This window comes from Oncorhynchus masou, chromosome 16 (genome assembly GCF_036934945.1).
Source record: "Oncorhynchus masou masou isolate Uvic2021 chromosome 16, UVic_Omas_1.1, whole genome shotgun sequence".
Classification (NCBI taxonomy): domain Eukaryota; kingdom Metazoa; phylum Chordata; class Actinopteri; order Salmoniformes; family Salmonidae; genus Oncorhynchus; species Oncorhynchus masou.
Genome location: NC_088227.1, coordinates 5,314,951 through 5,342,617, shown reverse-complemented (window position 1 = coordinate 5,342,617; position 27,667 = coordinate 5,314,951). Strand labels below are relative to the sequence as shown.

Sequence of the window (27,667 nt, the reverse complement as noted above, 5' to 3'; positions counted from 1 at the left end):
ACCCACCCCTCAATTTTATCAATGGACATCTTGGCAGTGTATCAGGCCTTTATAACCATACGTATACCACTTAAAGTTAACCAAATAATTCATAAGCTATAGCCTATACTAGATGTGTAATTTAAGTCTTCCCCTACACATGATAGTTTCTGCAAGAGAAGGAGGAATATGGGGCTGGTCATGTGAACATGAACTCAATGTAGGCGTAAATACGTTTCTAAAATGCATAAGGAAAATTCGATTGACTCAAAGGTTAATGAATACAATCTTTAGGTTATTATTTGGCGATACGTTTAACGAATGAATTGACCATTTTTGTAAATGCAGCAATGAATTATGTTCAACAAACAATTGTAATCTATCAATTTAAAATAAACCCACCAATTCCCAATCTCATAATGATTAGGGCTATTTTACCACATGTAGCCCGCTGAATCGAGCTCAGAAACGTAGGAAAAATAAAGTAATACAGTCCTATAAAAGAAGCAGAATAACAGATTTAATATTTACTGCACCAGATGTTTGTTTGCGTAAATCTTTTTTTTTTTCACAATGTAGTGCATTTCGCTGCTGTTAATCAAATATGACATTTTAGAAATGGTTGATTTGGCTATTAGAATTTGCCTTGAGGAGTTGAAAACAAGGTTGACCATTGCAAAGTGGACTGCCTACTGCCATTCACACGACTCTACCGAAGTTGTAAAATGTTTTTGCAAGATAATGGGTATGTGACCTAGTCCATCCTTTTATAAAAGAGTGTTATTGTGAGGACACAACTGACCACTGGGACCTTATAATCGGTTCCGAGTCCGTTTCCCTCGCTGCACTCCCTCCCCTGGATCCGCACTGAAATTAGCAGCAAGAAAGCATGTCATTGACAAAGTCACGTGTCTAGAGGCACAGCCAGCGGATGAGAAAAGGTACGAGCGAGTGCAAGCGCTCGAAGTGGATTGAGTGTGGAAGGGATTGAAGGAGAGACATGACAAAATATCAAGAGGGAGAGCACGCACTACCATGCGAGCTAAATTTGCGACCGCTGGAATAGAGGATGTCGGATTAATGGTGACTATTATAACCAGTTTTCGCAGAGGAAGCTTTTCGATTGGGACTTTGGAAGAGAGGGTCCGCGGGGAAACATGGCCGAAGGTTATTCTGCAATTATTTTCTATTTTTTTGCGCTTACTTTTTATTCTGATGGTATTGAGGGGATCTGCGAGGGACTATTGTTATATATCCTATATGTTATGTACCGCCCACGATTATTGCCATGTGAAAATATGCCTTGGGATCTTGTTGGAGCAGTTTGTCAACGGTAAAGAGCGTATTCTGCCCAACTGGGGCTTGCATGGGGAACCATGTGTGTAGCCTACACCTGCCCTTTGAGTTTCATACAATGCTGGTTAAACGTGGTAGATGCACGCAAATATGCTACAGAATATTAAAAAAAACGGTGAGCATGCATTTGCAAAGGCAAAGCGATCAATTGCAAATCGCTGACCGTTGTGTAGTTAGAAACCCCACAATTAGCCTATTTTACACCACTTTGCGTTTATGTTCGAAACATTCTACCATGCGCCAGTTCACGCGTAGGTGATCTCGAAAATGGTTTTGCGGGAAGAATTGGAGCAAAGACGAACCGCACACAACGTCCGGTGATGGGGTCTTTTCAACAAACCGGGCTCCATAAAAGTTGTTTATAGGCTACTACTCGGCCTACTATACGCGCGCACGACTATAGGGAAAATAGCCTACTTGGGCACCTTCTACACCTGTTTATCAACGCATACTGTATTTAGCTAACTACTTTCATTTGACTTTTAGGAGGGGCGGTTAAAGGTGGCGCAGAATACACCGCCAAATCGGCGGAGCAGGAAGAGCGGATTCTGCCCCAGCCTCTGTCGGGAGCAGGCCACTGCAAGTGGTTCAATGTTCGAATGGGGTTCGGATTTATATCAATGACCAGCAGCGAGGGGAGCCCCCTAGACCTCCCTCTGGACGTATTTGTCCACCAAGTAAGTTCCCACGAACGAGAAAAGTCTTCCACGTTGATGTTGTGCTGCTGTGAGTTTGGGTTGTGGGCATTGGGCATCTACCTCGTTGGCGCAATCCTCCACCCCATAGACTACGTCATAGCCTACTCCACCTTGTTAATGATAAGTAATGTTTCAATAGGCTAGGTCAAGCAGCACAGGTCTGTCCTTTCTAAAAGGGTAATTACTGGATATTAATTCTACAAAATCTGTTTATTAGCCTGTGTCCATGCGTGGCAAAAACATCGCGTGTTAATGCGAAATAGTGACACATTCTTAGGCCAGTGTTGGTTGCAACATTTGTATCACTTAATGATTGTGATATTGTAACAGTTCACGTGTGTTACTTTGAATCATCAAGACGTTTCCCTAGCATGTGTGTATATATATATATATGGCACACAAAACATGCTGTGGGTTTCCTTAAAGTGACACGTTCCCTCGTTCACTTCCCCTTGAACTTCGTGGTGGGAGAACACCAGTTGTATGACAGTTTGTAGTTTTTCTATTGCCTCATGGACAGGGAGATTATGCTTGGTGGCCCACCATTTCGGAAAACGTGCTCAAATACTTTGAGTAAGTAGCCCACAAGAAAATATACCTCAATAGAATGAAACAGAAAGAAACATCCCACTCAGTCTAGAAACACTGTGTTTGTTTTTGTTGACACAAAGTGCTAAACGCTGTCATTTGAGTACTCGGTACAAATGCTTCGTCGAAAGTTATAACATGGATAGTTTGGGTGTGTAGATTTTCATTCGAGTTCATATTCTAATAACCCATCCATATTTTCAGCGGATTCTGTTGCCGTTAAATAGCTATTTTTTACGGTCCAATAAAGTCGCTTTTAAAGACTCAAGAGGAGAAACGAGTAGTCATTTTCACCATCTTATTTTCCCACACGGTTTGGCGGTGGAGGTGCTTTTATTGTGGTCTCACGGGAAGTTATTTTATTGAACTGGGAGAGAACATTCTGGTTCAAAGATGTAAGCGCCTAGCACGGCCCCAACCGAAGTCTTGAAAACATCTGTCAAACACGAGTGAGTAACAAGAGAGTTTACAATGATGAATTGCGCAGCTTTAAGCTGCTATGCTGCAGCTGTAGCTGCTACCATTGAGGTCTCGTGGTAAATTTGGGCGAACATGTTTCCTTGTTGCTGTTGTGTTGGCTACTCCCATTATCACCAACTTTTTCATGTGGCAGCACTATATGCTCTGAAAAAGGAACTCCCAAGTCTTAAGATGTATTTCAGTATTTGCATGCTGGCTAAGTTTATGGTTCATTGATCAGTTATTTATATTGTCTCCCTAATAACATTCAAATGATTAAAGTGCCATGCTGGCATATAGTATTTTATTTTCATGTACTGTGTGTTCCTGTGTCCTGTTGATATTTCAGCAGAAGACATTTATGTTAAGAAACAACTGAAAGACATAACTTGCAGCACAGTAGAAGACAATACACCCTGTTGTTCGTGCAGTGTACTATATTTTCCTTTGCAGAGGAAATCCAAATGAGCAGAATAGGTTGAGAATTTGAATCAATCATAGCCATTAGTGGATATGTCAGATGTACCTACTTTAGCCTTGCAAGCTTCCTCCCTGCCAAAGATGTGTGCTTAGAGAGAGAGAGAGAGAGAGAGAGCCCTGCTGAAGTCAAATAAACATTGTCTGGCGTGCAGTTTCTTAGCCTGGGCCTGAGCACAGAAATAAATAGAACACCATTGGGCTATTAATAGGCCTATGCATTATAGGCTCTTGTATCTCTATGGTACAGATTTAGATGTAGACATTTCTTAAACGTTTATATGATCTAAATGTAGAGGAATACACACATTCACAAGATGATAATAATCATGATTGTTATGATGTTGATGAACCCCTACAGAATTCTGTTGAGCCATTTCTGATAAACTGTCATGATTTTAGAAGAACGGGCTACTTATAGACATACCAACCGTTATGTTTATAAGGATGTTGCATCCTGCAGAATTCTGTTGAGCCATTAAACTGTCATGATTTTAGAAGAACGGGCTACTTATAGACATACCAACCGTTATGTTTATAAGGATGTTGCATCCTGCAGAATTCTGTTGAGCCATTAAACTGTCATGATTTTAGAAGAACGGGCTACTTATAGACATACCAACCGTTATGTTTATAAGGATGTTGCATCCTGCAGAATTCTGTTGAGCCATTAAACTGTCATGATTTTAGAAGAACAGGCTACTTATAGACATACCAACCGTTATGTTTATACGGATGTTGCATCCTGCAGAATTCTGTTGTCTTTTGTTGGAAATGTGCGCGATCTCAAAGTAATAGCAATCATTATGATGCTGATGCTGAGAAGAATAATACAGACTTTTCTAAGAAATGTGTATGAATTTCAGAGGAGGAATTCACACATTCATAAGATATAATTCTGTGGAGTCTTATAAACGTTCATGATCCAATTTTAGAGTAATACACGTGCTCATTCATAATGTTGGAATTACTACTGTAATACTGTTGTTAATGATGACAGTGTAGTCTTTCAAATGTAAATCATCAACTACCAATGAAATTGCCAATTCACTAGGGATGTGCGTCTTCCCTTTCAAGATGATTCAACACAAATCTAGAGACATGGGCTCTGATACTATTCACAGGAACGACCCGTTTTAGTTTGAAATGATTAGGTTCGATGCGATACTATTCGATGCCCTAACATTTGTTGCATAAACACATACATTTTCCATTCGAAATTCATATCTGCTGATGATGGAGCTCATGAGCTGGGCCTCTCTGAGCTGGGCCTCTCTGAGCTGGGCCTCTCTGAGCTGGGCCTCTCTGAGCTGGGCCTCTCTGAGCTGGGCCGGTCTGAGCTGGGCCGGTCTGAGATGACTTCTGTCTGTGTGTACATGTGTGTGTAAATTATGTGTATGTACAATGTTGGTACCTGAGCTGAGCCATAAGAGAGGCATCTCCCACTATCAGATTAGGGGGTGCAATGTAGCCTGTTTTTTGTCTCCCCATTTTGGTTCTGAAATAACCATCACCCACAAGTTTAACTTGTCATTTTTGCAGATTAAGTGTTTGACTAGTCAACATATCAATATTTATATCTTACAAATGTAGCTATGACATAGCCAATGAATATATAGCACAACTGTGGATTTCACCCACATCTCAAAATCAAATGGTTTTGACAATTTGGAAATGTTTCTGTAGAGTTCTTCTTTACTCCTCTTGCTTCGGCCATGCAGTGCACCTCACAAAAGGGATTGCTCATCATGAAATGATCAACTTTACCCTGTATATCTAAAAATGACCATATACACGGAATTGTTTAAAGCAAAACTACCAAAACTGTTGGTGAACCTGAACAATCAAAGTAAAATATATTATATACCGGTTTAGCAGGTATAGTCAGATAAGTTGGCTCTCCAGTAGCTTACTTTTATTCCAGTAAAACACAATGTACATCATAGGTTATCACTCAACGAATAAAGCACAATTTCATGCAAGCCATTCATGCAAGTTGAAGGTCCCTCGCTGATGTGCAAGATCTAGAGTTTAGAATGTAACCTTGTGGTAGGGTTGATTGTGGGGCCATGTATGCTTGTTTTTCAATGGCAGACATGCCTGATCAGTTATATGACGTAGCCTCAAAGGTTGGAGAGCTGACACACACACACTTACTTTCCTGTTATGGGGTATTTCTGTTGCTTGCTGCTTGGGAAGATTGTACCATTTGTAAATATTATCTCCAAAGATAAAGACACATTTTGTCCCATGGAAAAAAATATCATTTGAGTGCAAGATTCAGATTGGGCTCCAGTTTGTGACAATGTGTGATCATTTTCTATGCATGCAGGAATTATTGAGATAATGAGAGGGGGAGGGGAGGAGAAAGAGAGAGAGAGAGAAAATAAATGTGGTAGAGACTAAAGGGGGAGGTTAGGAAATAAGAGAGAGATCAGGGAAAGAGAGAATTGTGGAAGAGAGGAGATTGGGAGGACAGGAGTAAGAAAGGTAGTTAGAGGGAGAGAAAGGAGAGGTTATGCAGAAGAGGGAAAGAGGAGGGGTTGGAGAAGCAAATGAGGGAGGGGGCAAGGGAAGGAAGAGTGGGACGGAGGGAGAGGGACAGAGGGGTGGGGAAAAATAACAGGAGAGTGGTAGGAAATACATTTGTGATGGGGAATTAGGTTAGAAGAGGGAGAGAGAGAGAGTAGTAGAGAGTGAGAGGTAAAGAATAAGAAAGAGGTAAAGAGAGTGGGGGAGAGAGAGAATAGAAGAAGAGAGAAGGATATAAAGAGGTAGAAAGGAAGGAAAGCGAGAGGAGGTATAGATAGGTACAGAAGGGAAAAGAGAGAGAGAGGAACAAAAGAGAGTCGGTAGAAAAGAATGAGAGATAAAGAGCTGGAGATAAGGAAAGATACAGAGGGAGAGAGAGAGGTATAGAGAAAGCGGGAGGTAGAGAAGAAAAAAGAGGGAGAGGTATAACGAAGGAGACCGAGGATGTAGAGGGACAGCGAAAGAAAGAAATAATGAGCTAGTCCTATCTTGACCCCAGAGAAATCTTCCCGGGGGGCCAAACATCAGGGGGGTTCCCGTCCAATCACTTCCAGTGTGTGTGTGTGCGTGCTTCTCTATATGACCACTACTACTACCTTGTGCCAGCGTTGCACCCGCACTATGACACATTTTTATTCAGTTTGTTTGTTTATTTCACCAGTGATGATCTATGATGAATTACATTAATGCATTTCCTCTTTTGGAGATTAAATGTAAGACTCTTCTGTCTTTGTGTGTTGCTTGAGCACCTCACATTTTCACGCTTGGATATTTAGCTGGCACATCAATCAACCCATTGCTATTTACCCACAAGTCTCTTTTGGTGTGTGTGTGTTTGCACAAGTGCATGTATTTTTCAGTTGCTTTGTTCTGTTCTTGCCAGCAGGTCCACTCCTTAATAATATCTGAGCACTTGGAGATTTTGGTTTTGTGTGTATGCATGCATGTGTGTGTTGTGAGTTAAAGTGGGCCCCTAGTGAGATTTTCTTTGTACATTTATTTTTATTTAACCGTTATTTAACTAGGCAAGTCAGTTAAGAACAAAGTCTTATTTACAATGACAGCCTACTTTAAAGCCCCCCTAGCCAGACCCTCCCCTAACCCGGACGATGCTGGGCCAATTGTGCGCTGCCCTATGGGACTCCCGATCGAGGCCGGTTGTGATACAGCCCGGGTACGAACCCAGGTCTGTTTTGATGCCTCACAGGCCAGATATTGATCTCAATGGCGATGCAGTGCCTTAGACTGCGATGTAGTGCCTTAGACCGCTGCGCCACTCAAGAGGCCATTGAGATTAACCTCTGGCCTGTGTTTCCATTTGGCATGCAAGCCCTACCCCCTCCCCAGTCCCTGCCACAGACCCACCTCCCCCTCTTTACTTCAATGCTTAAAAACCGCAGAAGAAGAAAGTAGAGCGGTCATGTGACTTCCCGTCCATATATGGGGAATGTGACTGGTCTTTTGAAAGGTAGATTGTGTGAATTCAAGTAGAAGTGGTGCTACAGATGTTTCTTTCTATTGACATGACAAACAGACATGTTGTAGAATAGACCCATTCCACTTTTGGTGGGTGATCTGTTTTCTTGGTATTGTCTAGAACAGCAAAGGGTTTGGTTTTGGCATTGCTTCTGAAGAAGCTTGGTGGATTTGAATGCGTTTTCTTGTAACTGTTTTGTGTGTTTCTGTAAAGTTGTATGAAGTTAAGTGTTTTATTTCAGGGAAAACATTTTTGTTTTACTTGTTCAGTTCGTTTGCTTCTAGATAAGGTCAGTTTTATTTCAGCCTTTATGTAGAGAGTTTGAAATACCCTTTGTTCTCAATGACCTAAGACCCTTGATCAAAAACTCTTGGTTGATTTGTCATTGTCAAGTTGCATTTCCCTCAATGTTTAAATTATTCTAGTTTTTTTTACTGTTGGTTGTTTTTGTCGATCCATTTTTTAATTGAAGGAAAGTGGCACAACAAACTGTTAGTTACCTTAGTTGGCAAAGTTTGTTTGTGAAAATTGTCCATGTTTTTAATGCCTGTCGTTTGTTTACAGGATAACATTATGATATAAGTTATTGGTAGCATGTTTTTGTTATGATTTTGATCCTATATTTACTTGTTGTTAAACCTGAGTACGAAATGCTGTTTTAATGCAACCAAATTAGCATTTACCTAGTATTTAGCTAGTATTTAGCTAGTATTTAGCTAGTATTTAGCTAGTGATTTAGCTAGTATTTAGCTAGTGATTTAGCTAGTATTTAGCTAGTGATTTAGCTAGTATTTACCTAGTGATTTAGCTAGTATTTACCTAGCATTTAGCTAGCATTTAGCTAGCATTTAGCAAGCATTGACCACAAGTCTTTATGGTTATGATCTTAACTCATCTGGAGGAAATAAGGCAGACTAGTTTATTTTTGTAGAAACAGGAAAAATATGGAAACAAATGATAAGATAATTAATGGTTAATATAAAACATAATCCACAACTTTTATAATTGTGTGTAGAAAGAGCAAGCCAGTAAATGTTCAATAGTTGGTCTGAAACTTCATTTGATAATAGGCAACCTGTTTCTATAACCTAATTTTGATGTTAAGGAAATAGTAAATTCTGGTTACTTCCAAGATGAATTGTGAACGTTGTTCATTTTAGTTTATATACTGATGTTATTGAGCTTTGCGTTAAGAAGACAAAGTGTAGTCAATGAAACAAAATCTTGTCTTAATTTAAAGGAGCGCTACCATGTTAGTAATACTTGTATATTTTTGAGGAATACGGTTTAGAAATATCTGAACTGCAGTTTGGATATGTACACAAGGTAGCCAGGCCGGTGAATCCTAATGGAAGAGCAACCTTTTAGTGGCAAACAATGTATAAAACCACATTTAATTTGTGTCATTTTATTCCTTTACTATTACAGATATATATTTAGCTTGAGAATTAGCATGATTCTGAATTGAAATGCCACTTGTATTAAATTTGATTTGTAGACGCGTTTAGATCAGGGTCATGTTCATTAGGCACCACATCGAAGAAAACTGACTGAAACACCGAACGACTACCTGGACTTGTCCAATAAGAAACACAACTTTAAATGTTCTATTGCAAAACATGTTCTGTTGCATGCTATAATACACACAACCTAGCAGTAGGCTTCATCACGCTCCTGTTTGCTTTTGTTTGAAGTGAGAAACTTTAGCTGACAATTTTTGAACAGTGGGCGATTTAAATTACAATTGAAAGACAAAATAAATGCAACTCTATTTTCAATGTTGACCTGTGCTTTTTGCCGTTATTTTATATGTCTCCCATTTTCAAGGAAGTGAATCCCGATTTGCACCCCACTACTACTACCATTGTATTCTTTCTCCCCAGCCACCTAACCTAGGTTAATTTCCTCCCTTTCTGATAAACCTTTAGCAGAATGATCTAGTGCTCACCAACCCCCTCTGATCAAACACAGGGCTGTTGTTGGTTTGGGCAGAGGGGAAACGGGAACACTCTTTATTGTTTGATGGGGGGGTTGGGTAGAGGTCAGGGGTTAGGGGCTGTAATGAAAACGTGCGGAGGAGGGCGAGGGGTGTCAGTGCGGTGAGCTTTTGGCTTTGTTGGTGGTTCGCTCTGGTGTTTTCTTTCCCCTCTTCTTCTTTGGTTTATATGCATCCTGTTGGGTCATATCCATCTGTGACGATCGGGGCCAGCTTTGTCCACTTAGCATTTCCTGTGTGTAAAAAGCTACTTAATATCGTCACCCATTCCCTTCTGCTCCTAGCCCTCCTCCACCACCCCTACACACACACCCACATACTCACACACTCACACACTGCTTCCACTATGCAGCTCCGCGCCGACCAGTAGCTCCATCCAACGATGAACACTCACACAGCCATGCGTCACCATGGTGAGACAAGAGGAGCAGGAGGTCTCATATCCTCTTCTCTCACTCTCCTCTTGTTCCACTTCCTGGATCGATTACTGTGACTGGTGATGACGATGGTTTGGAGGATGATGAAGAGGAAAGGTTATTTCGATCCAGGCTGCTGGTTTCATTGATTGCTGTCTCCATCTCAGTTTACACACACACACACACACACGTTCTGAACGTAGGCTTATAAGCATGATAAGCACAAACACCTACCAATAATCAGGATTTGGTCTGAGTGTGTTTATCAGTGTGTGTATGATCTGTAGCTGAGTGATGTTGTCGTTCATCTATTTTTCCATCATTCTTTTACCAGGTATGTTGGAAGAGAACACAATCTCTTTTACAGAAATTTGGGGAGAAAGTTAGTGGAGGGAAGAAGAGGACGATTTCAATTGAATGTGGAGCTGGGTATATTACATGGGTTGTTCTCTGGACAGACAGGCAATTGGGAGGAGTGTGGGGGATTGGTTGGCTGGAGTGTTCTCTGCCTGCCTGTCAGTGGGTCCTCTCTCTGTGGGGGGAGGGGGTTTCCTGACCCAGGGATCTCTGGAGCTGACCTGCGGGGCTCCTAATCAAATGGGGGTTTTGTTCCAGGTCGCTCCTCGTCCCTCCTGGGCCTGGCCTGATCAGGAGTTGCTCTTCCATTGGAGCTGAATAGAATGCGCTGGTGGAATTTCCATGGGCTCACATCCTCCATGTCCCCCCCACCCCCATCTCTCTCTTTATCTCATCCCCTTCTCCCTCTTGTGCACACCCCACCCTGTTCCATGCAACTCCTCCATTTTGTTCTCTCTCTCACTCTCTTTCTCTCTCACTCAACTATTACCGCCCCAACAGATCCACAGATGATGCAATCTCAATTGCATTCCACACTGCCACCTAAACGAGAGGTATACCGATGTGAGAATGCTGTTCATTGATTATAACTCAGCATCCAACACCATAGTCCCCTCCAAGTTCTTCCCCAATCTTGAGACCCTGGGACTGAACACTAAACACCCCCCTCTGCAGCTGGATCCTGGACTTCTTGACGGGCCGACCCCAGGTCTTGAAGGTTGGCAATGTAACTTCCGCCATGCAGACCCTTAACAAGGGGTCCCCTCAGGGATGTGTGCTTAGTCCCCTCCTGTACTCCCTGATCACCAGCGATAATGACACAGCCTATAGGGTGGAGGCCAGTGACAACAACCTCTCCCTCACGCCCCCATCCACATCGACAGGGCTGTAGTAGAGCGGGTCAACAGCTTCAACTTCGTCGATGTCCAAATCACTAAGGACTTAAAATTGTCTACCCACAACGCACACAGTTGTGAAGAAGGGGCGACAGCACCCCTTCCCCCTAAGAAGGTTGAAAAGATTTGTCATGGGCCATCAAATCCTCAAAAAGTTCTACAACTGCATCATTGAGAGCATCTTGACTAGCTGCATCACTGCTTGGTATGGCAACTGCACCGCCCTCACTCGTATGGAACTATAGATGGTGGTGTGGACAGCCCAGTACATCACCCGGGCCGAGCTCCCTGCCATCCAGGACCTCTATATCAGGCGGTGTGAAAGGAAGGCCCGGAAAATTGTTAAAGACTTTAGCCACCCAAGCCATAGACTGTTCTCTCTGCTTCCGTACAGCAAGCGGTACCAGAGCAACAAGTCTGACACCAACAAGCTCTTGAACAGCTTCTATCCTCAAGCCATAAGACTGAAAAATAGCTAACAAAATGTCTACACGGACTATCATTGACCTTTTTGTTGCACTGACTCTATGCACACTCACAGGACTCTACACACTCACCCACAGAAGCTCACACTACAACAAACACACACACGCACATATAATCAACATATAAGCTGCTGCTACTCTGTTTATCATATATCTTGATGCCTAGTCCTATACACTCAGTATCTACCTCTACCACTCCAGTATCCCTGCACTGCTACTCTGTTTATCATATATCTTGATGCCTAGTCCTATATACTCAGTATCTACCTCTACCACTCCAGTATCCCTGCACTGCTACTCTGTTTATCATGTATCTTGATGCCTAGTCCTATACACTCAGTATCTACCTCTACCACTCCAGTATCCCTGCACTGCTACTCTGTTTATCATGTATCTTGATGCCTAGTCCTATATACTCAGTATCTACCTCTACCACTCCAGTATCCTTGCACTGCTACTCTGTTTATCATATATCTTGATGCCTAGTCCTATACACTCAGTATCTACCTCTACCACTCCAGTATCCCTGCACTGCTACTCTGTTTATCATGTATCTTGATGCCTAGTCCTATATACTCAGTATCTACCTCTACCACTCCAGTATCCCTGCACTGCTACTCTGTTTATCATATATCTTGATGCCTAGTCCTCAGTACCTACAGTTGAAGTTGGAAGTTTACATACACTTAGGTTGGAGTCATTAAAACTCATTTTTCAAACACTCATTTTTCAAACACATTCAAACATTTCTTGTTCACAAACTATAGTTTTGACAAGTCGGTTAGGACAACTACTTTTACAGACAGATTATTTCACTTATAATTCACTGTATCACAATTTCAGTGGGTCAGAAGTTTACATACACTAAGTTGACTGTGCCTTTCAACAGCTTGGAAAATTCCATACAATTATTGTCATGGCTTTAGAAGCTTCTGATAGGGTAATTTACATCATTTGAGTCAATTGGAGGTGTAACTGTGGATGTATTGCAAGGCCACCCTTCAAACTCTGTGCCTCTTTGCTTGACATCATGGGAAAATCTAAAGAAATCAGACAAGACCTCAGAAAAAAATTGTAGACCTCCCAAATCTGGTTCATCCTTGGGAGCAATTTCCAAATGCTTTAAGGTACCACGTTCATCTGTACAAACAATCGCACACAATTATAAACACCACGGGACCACACAGCAGTCATACCACTCAGGAAGGAAACGCGTTCTGTCTCCTAGAGATGAATGTACTTTGGTGCGAAAGTGCAAATCAATCCCAGAACAACAGCAAAGGACCCTGTGAAGATGCTGGATGAAACCGGTACAAAAGTATCTATATCCACAGTAAAACGAGTCCTATATTGACATAACCTGAAAGGCCGCTCAGCAAGGAAGAAGCCACTGCTCCAAAACCACCCTAAAAAAAGCAAGACTATGGTTTGCAACTGCAGAGGGGGACAAAGATCGTACTTTTTGGAGAAATGTTCTCTGGTCTGATGAAACAAAATAGAACTGTTTGGCCATAATGACCATTGATATTTTAGGAGGAAAAAGGGGGAGGCTTGCAAGCCAAAGAACACCATCCCAACCGTAAAGCACCATGGTGGCAGCATCATGTTGTGGGGTGCTTTTCTGCAGGAGGGACTGGTGCACTTCACAAAATAGATGGCTCATGAGGAAGGAGAATTATGTGGATATATTGAAGCAACATCTCAAGACATCAGTCAGGAAGTTAAAGCTTGGTCGCAAACGGGTCTTCTAAATGGACAATGACCCCAAGCATACTTCCAAAGTTGTGGCAAAATGGCTTAAGGACAACAAAGTCAAGGTATTGGAGTGACCATCACAAAGCCCTGACCTCAATCCTATAGAAAATTTGTGGGCAGAACTGAAAAAACGTGTGCGAGCAAGGAGGCCTACAAAACTGATTCAGTTACACAAGCTCTGTCAGGAGGAATGGGCCAAAATTGAACTTATTGTGGGAAGCTTGTGGAAGACTACCCAAAACGTTTCACTCAAGTTAAACAGTTTAAAGACAATGCTACCAAATACTAATTGAGTGTATGTAATCTTCCGACCCAATGGGAATGTGATGAAAGAAATAAAAGCTGAAATAAATCGTTCTCTCTACTATTATTTAAACATTTCACAGTCTTAAAATAAAGTGGTGATCCGAACTGACCTAAGACGGAGAATTTTTACTAGGATTAAATATCTGGAATTGTGGAAAACTGAGTTTAAATGTAGTTGGCTAAGGTGAGGGTAAACTTCCGACTTCAACTGTAGGTTGTTACAATGTGTCCTGTATTTTATTTTTTAACCCAGCCCATGTCCCCGCAGGAGGCCTTTTGCCTTTTGGTAGGCCGTCATTGTAAATAAGAATTTGTGCTTAACTGACTTGCCTAGTTAAATAAAGGTAATAAAAAATTGTTGGGAAAGAGCTTGCAAGAAAGGCATTTATTTCCCTGTACATGACAATAAATGTTTAAACTCTCTGTTCTGTCCCCTCTCTCCCTCTCTCTCTCACCAACAGACAGACAGACTGTCTATGTTCACTTCCTCCTCTCTCTTTCTCTCTCTCTATACACTCCTCTCTCTCTCTCTACTACTCTCTCGCTCTCTCTCATTCAATTCAAAGGGCTTTATTGGCATGGGAAAGCCCTTTTGAATTGAATTTACAAAGCTGTTTGTGCTTCACTGGTTGCTCTTTTCTTGTGGCGACGGGTCACAAATCTTTCTGCTGTGATGGCACACTGGTGTTTCACCTAATAGATACAGGAGTTTATCAAAATTGGATTTGTCTTCAAGTTCTTTGTGGGTCTGGGTGATATGAGGGAAATATCTGTCTCTTATTGAACATGCCCCGATCCACATCAACTGCAGTAGAGTCCCAAGTTAGAAGTTCCTAGGCATCCACATCACTGAGGACTTGTTATAGAGCAACAGCGTCACCACTCTTGTCAAGAGGGCGCAACAGCGTCTCTAATTCCTAAGGCGGCTGAAGAAATTCGTCACGCCACCCTGGGTCCCATCCAAATACTACCTCTACATCGAGATCATCCTGACCGGTTTCGTCACGGCCAGGTACGGGAATCGCTCCGTCCACAACCGCAAGGACCTCCTGCAGGTGGTGAAGACGGCAGAGTACATCACTGGGATCGTGCTGCCACCCATCCAGGTGATCTACTCGAAGCGGTGCCTGAGGAAGACCACAGCATCATCAAGGACCCCACACACGCTGTCCACTCCCTTACTGTTGGGCAGACATTTTCAGAGCATGAGATATTTTTTTCTTCATATATATATATATATATATATATATATATATAACTAGGTAGGTCTGTTAAGAACAAATTCTTATATTCAATGACGGCCTACACCGGCCAAACTGGGACGACACTGGGCCAATTGTGCACCGCCCTATGGGACTTCCGATCCTGGCCTGTTGTGATACAGCCTGGATTCGAACCAGAGTGTCTGTAGTGACGCCTCTAGCACTGAGATGCAGTGCCTTAGACCACTGCGCTTGAACTGGACTGACCACCTGCTCTGATTCTCCGCACCTTAGCACACATGCACTCACACACACATTCTCTGGTCTGATGAAACCAAGATTGAACTCTTTGGCCTGAATGCCAAGCGTCACGTCTGGAGGAAACCTGGCACCATCTCTACGGTGAAGCATGGTGGTGGCAGGATCATGCTGTGGGGATGTTTTTCAGAGGCGGTTACTGGGAGACTAGTCAGGGTTGAGGGAAAGATGAACAGACCAAAGTACAGAGTGATCCTTGATGAAAACCTGCTCCAGAGTGCTCACGACCTCAGACTGGGGCGAAGTTTTACCATCTCTGGAGAGACCTGGAAATAGCCGTACAGCGACGCTCCCCATCCAACCAGACAGAGCTTGAGAGGATCTGCAGAGAAGAATGGGAGAAACTCCCCGAATACAGGTGTGCTAAGCTTATAGCATCATAACCAAGAACACTCGATGCTGTAATTGCTGCCAAAGGTGCTTCAACACAGTACTGAGTAAAGGGTCTGACAAATTAAGTCAATGTGATATTTCATTTTTTATTTATTTATACATTTGCAAAAAAAACTAAGTATTTTTTTTTCTTTGTCATTATGGGGTATTTATTGTGTGTAGATTGATGAGGGAAAAATATATTGAATCAATTTTAGAATAACATAACAAAATGTGGAAAAAGTCAAGGGGTCTGAATACTTCTCTGAATGAACTGCTCCACACATCACAACTGCTGCTACCAGACTCTTATTATACTACTTAATTTATACACTTGCGGTGGCCTCTCTCAGTAGGAAGGCTATGCTCACTGAGTCTGTACATAGTCAAACCTTTCCTTAATCTTGGGTCAGTCACAGTGGTCAGGTATTCTCTGTTTAGGGCCAAATAACATTCCAGTTTGTTCAGTTTTTTGGTTAATTCCTTCCAATGTGTCAAGTAATTATCTTTTGGTTTTCTCATGATTTGGTTGGGTATAATTGTGTTCCTGTCCTGGTGCTCTATTCACAAACAGAAACAGACCCCACAGAGCCCCAGGACAGGAACACAATTAGACCCAACCAAATCACAAGAAAACAAAAAGATAAGGACCAGCTTGCTTAGGGGACTCTTCTCCAGGTTCATCTCTCTGTAGATGATGGCTTTGTTATGGAAGGTTTGGGAATTGCTTCCTTTTAGGTGGTTGTAAAATTTAACGTCTATTTTCTGAATTTGGATAATTAGCGGGTCTCGTCCTAATTCTGCACTGCATTATTTGGTGTTTTACGTTTTCTCCCTCCCTCTCATGCTTTCTCATTCTCTTTCTGACCTCCTGACTTCTGTGTGTAAACTGAAACCAGGCAAGACACCCTCCAGGACACTTGAGAGGAGGGTATTTTACACACACACACTCACATGCTGACCACACCGCTCGCGTCGGTCAGCATGTGAGTGTGTGTCAATTTAACAAGGCACAGCTGTTAATTGAAATGCATTCCAGGTGACTACCTCATGAAGCTGGTTGAGAGAATGCCAAGAGTGTGCAAAGCTGTCATCAAGGCAAAGGGTGGCTACTTTGAAGAATCACAAATATAAAATATACACTACCGGTCAAAAGTTTTAGAACATCTACTCATTCAAGGGATTTTCTTTATTTTGTACTATTTTCTACATTGTAGAATATGCCGAGAGTGTGCAAAGCAGTCATCAAGGCAAAGGGTGGCTATTTGAAGAATACTCACTTTTTTGGTTACTACATGATTCCGTATGTATTATTTCATAGTTGTGGTGTCTTCACTAATATTGTACAATGTAGAAAATATACAAAAATAAGGAAAAACTATGGAATGAGTAGGTGTGTCCAAACCTTTGTCTGTCTGTCTGTATGTAGTGAATGAATTGATGTTGATTCTTCTATAGATACCACACTTCACATTTAGAAAGATTCAGCGTAAGCAAGATTTAATTCATGAATATATTGAAGCATCTTTAATAGCTTTGTTTTGACTATCTTAATTCTAACAGGAAAAGTTGATTATATAGTAATAAAATAGCATTATATGAGCACAAAACAATGTTTTGTGTGTATACATTTTTTTATAGCAAATATATACCTTTAAATCCGTATATATAAAAAAATGTATGTTCTAAAAAAAAAATGATGGTACTGACTGCAATGCATCTTTCATTTCCCTCGTTCTTTTCTATTTGTTTCCAATGTTTAATTAATAACATTGGTATGAAAGGTTGATTAAAAAAAGACTATACATTGGTCCAGATTTACAAAGCAATTGCATTCTACCTATTATATTTTTGAGAAACATAGAATTAGTTTTTCATGAATTAACCCTCATGGTTTATACATACTCTTATCTTACTCAGACATTTATTCTTACTGTTATTATACTCTTGTTTTGCCTTAGTCTTACATATCTGTATGTTGTTCACCATAGAGAAACAAGTGCAACATTTGCACTGTTGTAAATGACTTAGTTAATCTAACCTAAACAGTATCCTTTCTACCTGACTGTATTTTGGGTATACAATACTTATGTTGTAAATGACTTAGTTAATCTAACCTAAACAGTATCCTTTCTACCTGACTGTATTTTGGGTATACAATACTTATGTTGTAAATGACTTGGTTAATCTAACCTAAACAGTATCCTTTCTACCTGACTGTATTTTGGGTATACAATACTTATGTTGTAAATGACTTAGTTAATCTAACCTAAACAGTATCCTTTCTACCTGACTGTATTTTGGGTATACAATACTTATGTTGTAAATGACTTAGTTAATCTAACCTAAACAGTATCCTTTCTACCTGACTGTATTTTGGGTATACAATACTTATGTTGTAAATGACTTAGTTAATCTAACCGAAACAGTATCCTTTCTACCTGACTGTATTTTTCTACAATAATTGAGCCTTCTTTCTTCCTTCTGTCACTCAATGTCCACATTTCTCTCACATGTTTTCACTTTTCTCTTTGTACTGTTCTCTTTCTTTCTTTCCTTCCTCCATTTTCATATTCTCTCTGTTTGACTCTCTCCATTCTTATTCTTCCCTTGTGTCTTCTGTTCTCTCTCGCTCTCGCTCTCTCCATTCCCTCCATCTATGTTGTTTGGCAACAAGCTTGTTTGAGTAGCTCTTTATAGGCTCGCATAATGTTGGCTTACTCTCCCACTCTTTCAACTCTATTAAAGCATGTCATGCTGTGTGGGTGTGTTTGTTTCCCTCTGTTAAGTTTGGTTACGATTTGTCTAATCGTAAAAAATAAAAGCTACCGATTTTCCGATTTGAATAACATTTTTGTAAGACATTTAACGGACCTTGACTATGACAGGAATGAAATACTCAATTGACATTCTAAAGGTTTTCTCTGAATAAAGCATATCTTTATGCCAGTCCAAAAATCAGTCATTGTAACAGTGCAGAGTTTTTTTTAAAGGGGTTGTCTGGGTCTAATTGTAATTACATGGTTATAGTTCATTATCTTTTTAAAGGCGATTTTCTGTCATTCAAATTCTATGGTTAAGGCGTGGTCTGTTTATTTTTTCCTCCACAGAGTAAGCTGGTGATGGATGGTTTCCGCAGCCTGAAAGAGGGCGAGCAGGTGGAGTTCACCTTTAAGAAGTCCTCCAAGGGCCTGGAGTCCCTGCGGGTGACGGGGCCGGGCGGGGGACCATGCGCGGGCAGTGAGAGGAGACCCAAAGGGAAGGCCACGCCCCAGAAGAACCGCAAACAAAAGGGTGACCGGTGAGTACGAGAGCAAAGCATGCTGGGAAGGCTCTGATTAACAGGAAGTCAAATGTGGATGGAGCTTTGCTGTAGTAGGCACAGGTGTTTAAAATGACATGGACAAAATGGTTTTACTGGAAACTAAAGTTAAAGTGACATTGGACGACATAAATACTTGAAAAGGCTAAGATGATTCTAAATATGCTTGTGATCAATTTTATACTTAATTTGGGTTGTGTTGTCGTTAGTAAAATTTAATGTGAGGGTTTAGAGTGTCTTTACAAAACCTACAAAACCAAACATTTTCTAGTGGTATTCATATGGTGGGGATTTTTGTATCAGCCTTAATTGGACAAGTTAAGAAAGTATCTTGCTGTTCCCAGCTCATAACACACATTTTTACTTTATAAACAAAAAATATCAAATATCAAAAATCTTCCTATAAGGACAGTTGGATGAAAGTTACAGCTTTGTAACTACAGAGTCTTCAGAAAGTATTCACACTCCTTGACTTTTTCCACATTGTTGTTACAGACTGAATTTAACATTGATTACATTTATATATTTTTGGTCACTGGCCTACGCACAGTACCCCATAATGTCAAAATGGAATTATGTTTTTAAAAATGTTTACAAAATTATTAAAAAATTGAAAAGCTGAAATGTCTTGAGTCAATAAGTGTTCAACCCCTTGGTTATGGCAAGCCTAAATCAGTTCAGGAGTAAAAATGTGCTTAACCTCTAGCGTCGAGCAATCCCGTATACGGGACCGTAATCATAGCCTCAAACTCATTAGCATAACGCAATGTTAACTATTCATGAAAATCGCAAATGAAATGAAATAAATATATTCACTCACATGCTTAGCCTTTTGTTAACAACACTGTCATCTCAGATTTTCAAAATATGCTTTTGAACCATAGCTAAACAAGCATTTGTGTAAGAGTATTGATAGCTAGCATAGCATTAAGCCTAGCTTTCAGCAGGCAACATTTTCACAAAAACAAGAAAAGCATTCAAATAAAATCATTTACCTTTGAAGAACTTCTGATGTTTTCAATGAGGAGACTCTCAGTTAGATAGCAAATGTTCCGTTTTTCCAAAAATATTATTTGTGTAGGAGAAATCGCTCCATTTTGTTCATCACGTTTGGCTAAGAAAAACCCCGGAAAATTCAGTCATTACAACGCCAAACTTTTTTCCAAATTAACTCCATAATATCGACAGAAACATGGAAAACGTTGTTTAGAATCAATCCTCAAGGTGTTTTTCACATATCTATTCGATGATAAATCATTTGTGATAGTTGCCTTTCTCCTCTGAACCAAATGGAAAAGTGGACGCAGCTGGAGATTGCGCAATAATTTCGACGGAGGACACCAAGCGGACACCTGGTAAATGTAGTCTCTTATGGTCAATCTTCCAATGATATGCCTACAAATACGTCACAATGCTGCAGACACCTTGGGGAAACGACAGAAAGTGTAGGCTCATTCCTGGCGCATTCACAGCCATATAAGGAGACATTGGAACACAGCGCCTTCAGAATCTGGGCCATTTCCTGTTTGAAATTTCATCTTGGTTTCGCCTGTAGCATAAGTTCTGTGGCACTCACAGATAATATCTTTGCAGTTTTGGAAACGTCAGAGTGTTTCCTTTCCAAAGCTGTCAATTATATGCATAGTCGAGCATCTTTTCGTGACAAAATATCTTGTTTAAAATGGGAACGTTTTTTTATCCAAAAATTAAGAGCGCACCCTATATCGAAGAAGTTAACAAGTCACATAATAAGTTGTATGGACTCACTCTGTGTGCAATAATAGTGTTTAACCCACTAGAGTCGATTGACGCAATTTAAGCTAGAGATACTGTTTCAGTTTTTTTGCATTGTATGCGTCTCAATCCGCCGCATCCAACGATGTCGCACTTCTGCATCTGCGGTGAAAGATGGCAGAGCTAAAGCGGTGTTTGGTCCTCTCACAAAAACGTCTGTAATGTCCAAACTCTTTTGAAAGACGCTCACAAACATGATGACCCCCCCACAAGTGTCAGGAGACTTGTCTGAAGTTTGTACCGTTGATGTACTTCTGTTTGTCCAAACAGGCTACAAACTAATGTGACCCCGCGGTGGAAAGGGGAGATTCTCACGAACATGAAGGTGTTCTTCGTTTCTCTCTATGACCCCATAAATGTCACAGGAATCGTCTGAGTGTAACCGGTACCATTTTTTTAAACTATGGAAGTAGGAAGGCAGTTTTGCGCTAAATATGTGTAAATACAAATATATATATATATTAGTGGTCGACCGATTACATTACTCATCTCATATATACAGTGGGGCAAAAAAGTATTTAGTCAGCCACCAATTGTGCAAGTTCTCCCACTTAACAAGATGAGAGAGGCCTGTAATGTTCATCATAGGTACACTTTGAGTATGACAGACAAAATGAGAAAAAAAATCCAGAAAATCACATTGTAGGGTTTTTAATTAATTTATTTGCAAATTATGGTGGAAAATAAGTACTTGGTTACCTACAAACAAGCATGATTTCTTCCTCTCACAGACCTGTAATTTCTTCTTTTAAGAGGCTCCTCTGTCCTCCACTCGTTACCTGTATTAATGGCACCTGTTTGAACTTGTTATCAGTATAAAAGATACCTGTCCACAACCTCAAACAGTCACACTCCAAACTCCACTATGGCCAAGACCAAAGAGCTGTCAAAGGACACCAGAAACAAAATTGTAGACCTGCACCAGGCTGGGAAGACTGAATCTGCAATAGGTAAGCAGCTTGGTTTGAAGAAATCAACTGTGGGAGCAATTATTAGGAAATGGAAGACATACAAGACCACTGATAATCTCCCTCGATCTGGGTCTCCACGCAAGATCTCACCCTGTGGGGTCAAAATGATCACAAGAACGGTGAGCAAAAATCCCAGAACCACACGGGGGGACCTAGTGAATGACCTGCAGAGAGCTGGGACCAAAGTAACAAAGCCTACCATCAGTAACACACTACACCGCCAGGGACTCAAATCCTGCAGTGCCAGACGTGTCCCCCTGCTTAAACCAGTACATGTCCAGGCCCATCTGAAGTTTGCTAGATAGCATTTGGATGATCCAGAAGAAGATTGGGAGAATGTCATATGGTCAGATGAAACCAAACTAGAACTTTTTGGTAAAAACTCGTTGTGTTTGGAGGACAAAGAATGCTGAGTTGCATCCAAAGAACACCATACCTACTGTGAAGCATGGGGGTGGAAACATCATGCTTTGGGGCTGTTTTTCTGCAAAGGGACCAGGACGACTGATCCGTGTAAAGGAAAGAATGAATGGGGCCATGTATTGTGAGATTTTGAGTGAAAACCTCCTTCCATCAGCAAGGGCATTGAAGATGAAACATGGCTGGGTCTTTCAGCATGACAATGATCCCAAACACACCGCCCGGGCAACGAAGGAGTGGTTTCGTAAGAAGCATTTCAAGGTCCTGGAGTGGCCTCGCCAGTCTCCAGATCTCAACCCCAGAGAAAATCTTTGGAGGGAGTTGACAGTCCGTGTTGCCCATCAACAGCCCCAAAACATCACTGCTCTAGAGGAGATCTGCATGGAGGAATGGGCCAAAATTCCAGGAACAGTGTGTGAAAACCTTGTCAAGACTTACAGAAAACGTTTGACCTCTGTCATTGCCAACAAAGGGTATATAACAAAGTATTGAGAAAGTTATGTTATTGACCAAATACTTATTTTCCACCATACTTTGCAATTCATTAAACATCCTACAATGTGATTGTCTGGATTTCTTTTCTTCTCATTTTGTCTGTCATAGTTGAAGTGTACCTATGATGAAAATTACAGGCCACTCATCTTGTTAAGTGGGAGAACTTGCACAATTGGTGGCTGACTAAATAGTTTTTTGCCCCACTGTAGTGTGATATTTATATATGTTTATACCTAAAGGGGTTCTACAATTCTAAATCAAATAGCTAAATGGTCCATAGTATGCCCATCTTAAAACAATTCCATAGGTCAGCTTAGAAGCCCCCACAGTTGCCGGTGAGGAAGGAAACCACTCAGGGATTTCACTGAGGTCAATGGTGACTTTAAAACAGTTACAGATTTTAATGGCTGTGATAGGAGAAACTGAGGATGGATCAACAACATTATAGTTACTCCACAATACTTACCTAAATGACAAAGTGAAAACATGCATCCTGCTTGCAACAAGGCACTAAAGTAAAACTGCCCAAAAATTGGCAAAAAAATCAATTTTATGCCGTGAGTACAAAGTGTTATATTTGTGGCAAATCCAAAACAACACATCACTGAGTACCACTCTTCACATTTTCAAGCATAGTGGTGGCTGCATCATTTTATGGGTTTTCTTGCCATCGGCAAGGTCTAGGGAGTTTTTTATAATAAAAAAAAAGGAATGGAGCTAAGGCAAAATCCTAGAGAAGAACCTGGTTCAGTCTGCTTTTTACCAATAACCTAAAACACAAGGTCAAATGTGTACAAAACTTTAAGAACCCCGTCCCAATATTGAGTGTCAGAGCTTTCCCCTGGTTAGTCTATGTTTTGGAAAGAGCAGGTGTTCTTAGTGTTTGTGCACTGTGTACACTGGAGTTGCTTACCAATATGACATGTTCCCGAGTGGCCTATTTAGAGTTTTTACTTCAATCGGCTTGAAAATGGCTGTCTGGCAATGATCAACTATCAATTTTGAACATTTTTTTTTTTAAAGAATAATATGCAAATATTGTGCAATCCATGTGTACAAAGCACTTAGAGACTTACCCAGAAAGACTCACTGCTGTAGTCACTGCCAAAGGTGATTCTAACATGTATTGACTCAGGGTCTTACCCAGAAAGACTCACTGCTGTAGTCGCTGCCAAAGGTGATTCTAACATGTATTGACTCAGGGGTGTGAATACTTATTTAAATGAGATATTTTTGTATTTCATTTTCAATCAATTAACAAACATTTCCAAAAACAGGTTTTCACTTTGTCATTGTGGGTTCGTGTGTGTAGATGGGTGAGATGTTTATATAGTGAATCCATGTTGAATCCAGGCTGTAAAACAACAGCATGTGGAATAAGTCTCGGGTTATGACTACTTTCTGAAGGCTCTGTAGCTACAGTACCAGTACTACTTTCTGTAGGCTCTGTAGGTACAGTACCAGTACTACTTTCTGAAGGCTCTGTAGGTACAGTACCAGTACTACTTTCTGAAGGCTCTGTAGCTACAGTACCAGTACTACTTTCTGAAGGCTCTGTAGCTACAGTACCAGTACTACTTTCTGAAGGCTCTGTAGGTACAGTACCAGTACTACTTTCTGAAGGCTCTGTAGCTACAGTACCAGTACTACTTTCTGAAGGCTCTGTAGCTACAGTACCAGTACTACTTTCTGAAGGCTCTGTAGCTACAGTACCAGTACTACTTTCTGAAGGCTCTGTAGCTACAGTACCAGTACTACTTTCTGAAGGCTCTGTAGCAGTACCAGTACTTTCTGTAGGTACAGTACCAGTACTACTTTCTGAAGGCTCTGTAGGTACAGTACCAGTACTACTTTCTGAAGGCTCTGTACTACTTTCTAGGTACAGTACCAGTACTACTTTCTGAAGGCTCTGTAGTACTACTTTCTGAAGGCTCTGTAGCTACAGTACCAGTACTACTTTCTGAAGGCTCTGTAGGTACAGTACCAGTACTACTTTCTGTAGGTACAGTACCAGTACTACTTTCTGAAGGCTCTGTAGCTACAGTACCAGTACTACTTTCTGAAGGCTCTGTAGCTACAGTACCAGTACTACTTTCTGAAGGCTCTGTAGCTACAGTACCAGTACTACTTTCTGAAGGCTCTGTAGCTACAGTACCAGTACTACTTTCTGAAGGCTCTGTAGCTACAGTACCAGTACTACTTTCTGAAGGCTCTGTAGCTACAGTACCAGTACTACTTTCTGAAGGCTCTGTAGCTACAGTACCAGTACTACTTTCTGAAGGCTCTGTAGCTACAGTACCAGTACTACTTTCTGAAGGCTCTGTAGCTACAGTACCAGTACTACTTTCTGTAGGTACAGTACCAGTACTACTTTCTGAAGACTCTGTAGGTACAGTACCAGTACTACTTTCTGAAGGCTCTGTAGGTACAGTACCAGTACTACTTTCTGAAGGCTCTGTAGCTACAGTACCAGTACTACTTTCTGAAGGCTCTGTAGCTACAGTACCAGTACTACTTTCTGTAGGTACAGTACCAGTACTACTTTCTGAAGGCTCTGTAGCTACAGTACCAGTACTACTTTCTGAAGGCTCTGTAGCTACAGTACCAGTACTACTTTCTGAAGGCTCTGTAGGTACAGTACCAGTACTACTTTCTGAAGGCTCTGTAGCTACAGTACCAGTACTACTTTCTGAAGGCTCTGTAGGTACAGTACCAGTACTACTTTCTGAAGGCTCTGTAGGTACAGTACCAGTACTACTTTCTGTAGGTACAGTACCAGTACTACTTTCTGAAGGCTCTGTAGCTACAGTACCAGTACTACTTTCTGAAGGCTCTGTAGCTACAGTACCAGTACTACTTTCTGAAGGCTCTGTAGGTACAGTACCAGTACTACTTTCTGAAGGCTCTGTAGCTACAGTACCAGTACTACTTTCTGAAGGCTCTGTAGCTACAGTACCAGTACTACTTTCTGAAGGCTCTGTAGGTACAGTACCAGTACTACTTTCTGAAGGCTCTGTAGCTACAGTACCAGTACTACTTTCTGAAGGCTCTGTAGCTACAGTACCAGTACTACTTTCTGAAGGCTCTGTAGCTACAGTACCAGTACTACTTTCTGAAGGCTCTGTAGCTACAGTACCAGTACTACTTTCTGAAGGCTCTGTAGCTACAGTACCAGTACTACTTTCTGAAGGCTCTGTAGCTACAGTACCAGTACTACTTTCTGAAGGCTCTGTAGCTACAGTACCAGTACTACTTTCTGAAGGCTCTGTAGCTACAGTACCAGTACTACTTTCTGAAGGCTCTGTAGCTACAGTACCAGTACTACTTTCTGAAGGCTCTGTAGCTACAGTACCAGTACTACTTTCTGAAGGCTCTGTAGCTACAGTACCAGTACTACTTTCTGAAGGCTCTGTAGCTACAGTACCAGTACTACTTTCTGAAGGCTCTGTAGCTCCAGTACCAGTACTACTTTCTGAAGGCTCTGTAGCTACAGTACCAGTACTACTTTCTGTAGGTACAGTACCAGTACTACTTTCTGAAGGCTCTGTAGGTACAGTACCAGTACTACTTTCTGAAGGCTCTGTAGGTACAGTACCAGTACTACTTTCTGAAGGCTCTGTAGCTACAGTACCAGTACTACTTTCTGAAGGCTCTGTAGGTACAGTACCAGTACTACTTTCTGTAGCTACAGTACCAGTACTACTTTCTGAAGGCTCTGTAGCTACAGTACCAGTACTACTTTCTGAAGGCTCTGTAGCTACAGTACCAGTACTACTTTCTGAAGGCTCTGTAGGTACAGTACCAGTACTACTTTCTGTAGGCTCTGTAGGTACAGTACCAGTACTACTTTCTGAAGGCTCTGTAGGTACAGTACCAGTACTACTTTCTGAAGGCTCTGTAGCTACAGTACCAGTACTACTTTCTGAAGGCTCTGTAGCTACAGTACCAGTACTACTTTCTGAAGGCTCTGTAGCTACAGTACCAGTACTACTTTCTGAAGGCTCTGTAGCTACAGTACCAGTACTACTTTCTGAAGGCTCTGTAGCTACAGTACCAGTACTACTTTCTGAAGGCTCTGTAGCTACAGTACCAGTACTACTTTCTGTAGGCTCTGTAGCTACAGTACCAGTACTACTTTCTGAAGGCTCTGTAGCTACAGTACCAGTACTACTTTCTGAAGGCTCTGTAGGTACAGTACCAGTACTACTTTCTGAAGGCTCTGTAGGTACAGTACCAGTACTACTTTCTGAAGGCTCTGTAGGTACAGTACCAGTACTACTTTCTGAAGGCTCTGTAGGTACAGTACCAGTACTACTTTCTGAAGGCTCTGTAGGTACAGTACCAGTACTACTTTCTGAAGGCTCTGTAGCTACAGTACCAGTACTACTTTCTGAAGGCTCTGTAGCTACAGTACCAGTACTACTTTCTGAAGGCTCTGTAGGTACAGTACCAGTACTACTTTCTGAAGGCTCTGTAGCTACAGTACCAGTACTACTTTCTGAAGGCTCTGTAGCTACAGTACCAGTACTACTTTCTGAAGGCTCTGTAGCTACAGTACCAGTACTACTTTCTGAAGGCTCTGTAGCTACAGTACCAGTACTACTTTCTGAAGGCTCTGTAGCTACAGTACCAGTACTACTTTCTGAAGGCTCTGTAGCTACAGTACCAGTACTACTTTCTGAAGGCTCTGTAGCTACAGTACCAGTACTACTTTCTGAAGGCTCTGTAGCTACAGTACCAGTACTACTTTCTGAAGGCTCTGTAGCTACAGTACCAGTACTACTTTCTGAAGGCTCTGTAGCTACAGTACCAGTACTACTTTCTGAAGGCTCTGTAGCTACAGTACCAGTACTACTTTCTGAAGGCTCTGTAGCTACAGTACCAGTACTACTTTCTGAAGGCTCTGTAGCTACAGTACCAGTACTACTTTCTGTAGGTACAGTACCAGTACTACTTTCTGTAGGTACAGTACCAGTACTACTTTCTGTAGGTACAG

At 41.3% G+C, this 27,667-nt stretch overlaps 1 protein-coding gene across 2 annotated transcripts in view; it reads left to right on the top strand.

Moving 5' to 3' along the window:
• Positions 1-967: 967 nt before the first annotated feature.
• LOC135557160 (protein lin-28 homolog B-like) overlaps positions 968-27,667 on the top strand; it is a 43,848-nt gene continuing 17,148 nt past the window's right edge. Inside the window, exons 1-3 of one of the 2 annotated variants that reach the window (XM_064990368.1) lie at positions 968-1,062; positions 1,822-2,012; positions 18,780-18,970. In XM_064990368.1, the coding sequence (XP_064846440.1) occupies positions 1,935-2,012; positions 18,780-18,970 (269 nt within the window). In that variant the 5' untranslated portion in view covers positions 968-1,062; positions 1,822-1,934. Of the gene's footprint in view, positions 1,147-1,821; positions 2,013-18,779; positions 18,971-27,667 lie in introns of both variants that reach the window. The other variant, XM_064990367.1, reaches the window with a different exon arrangement.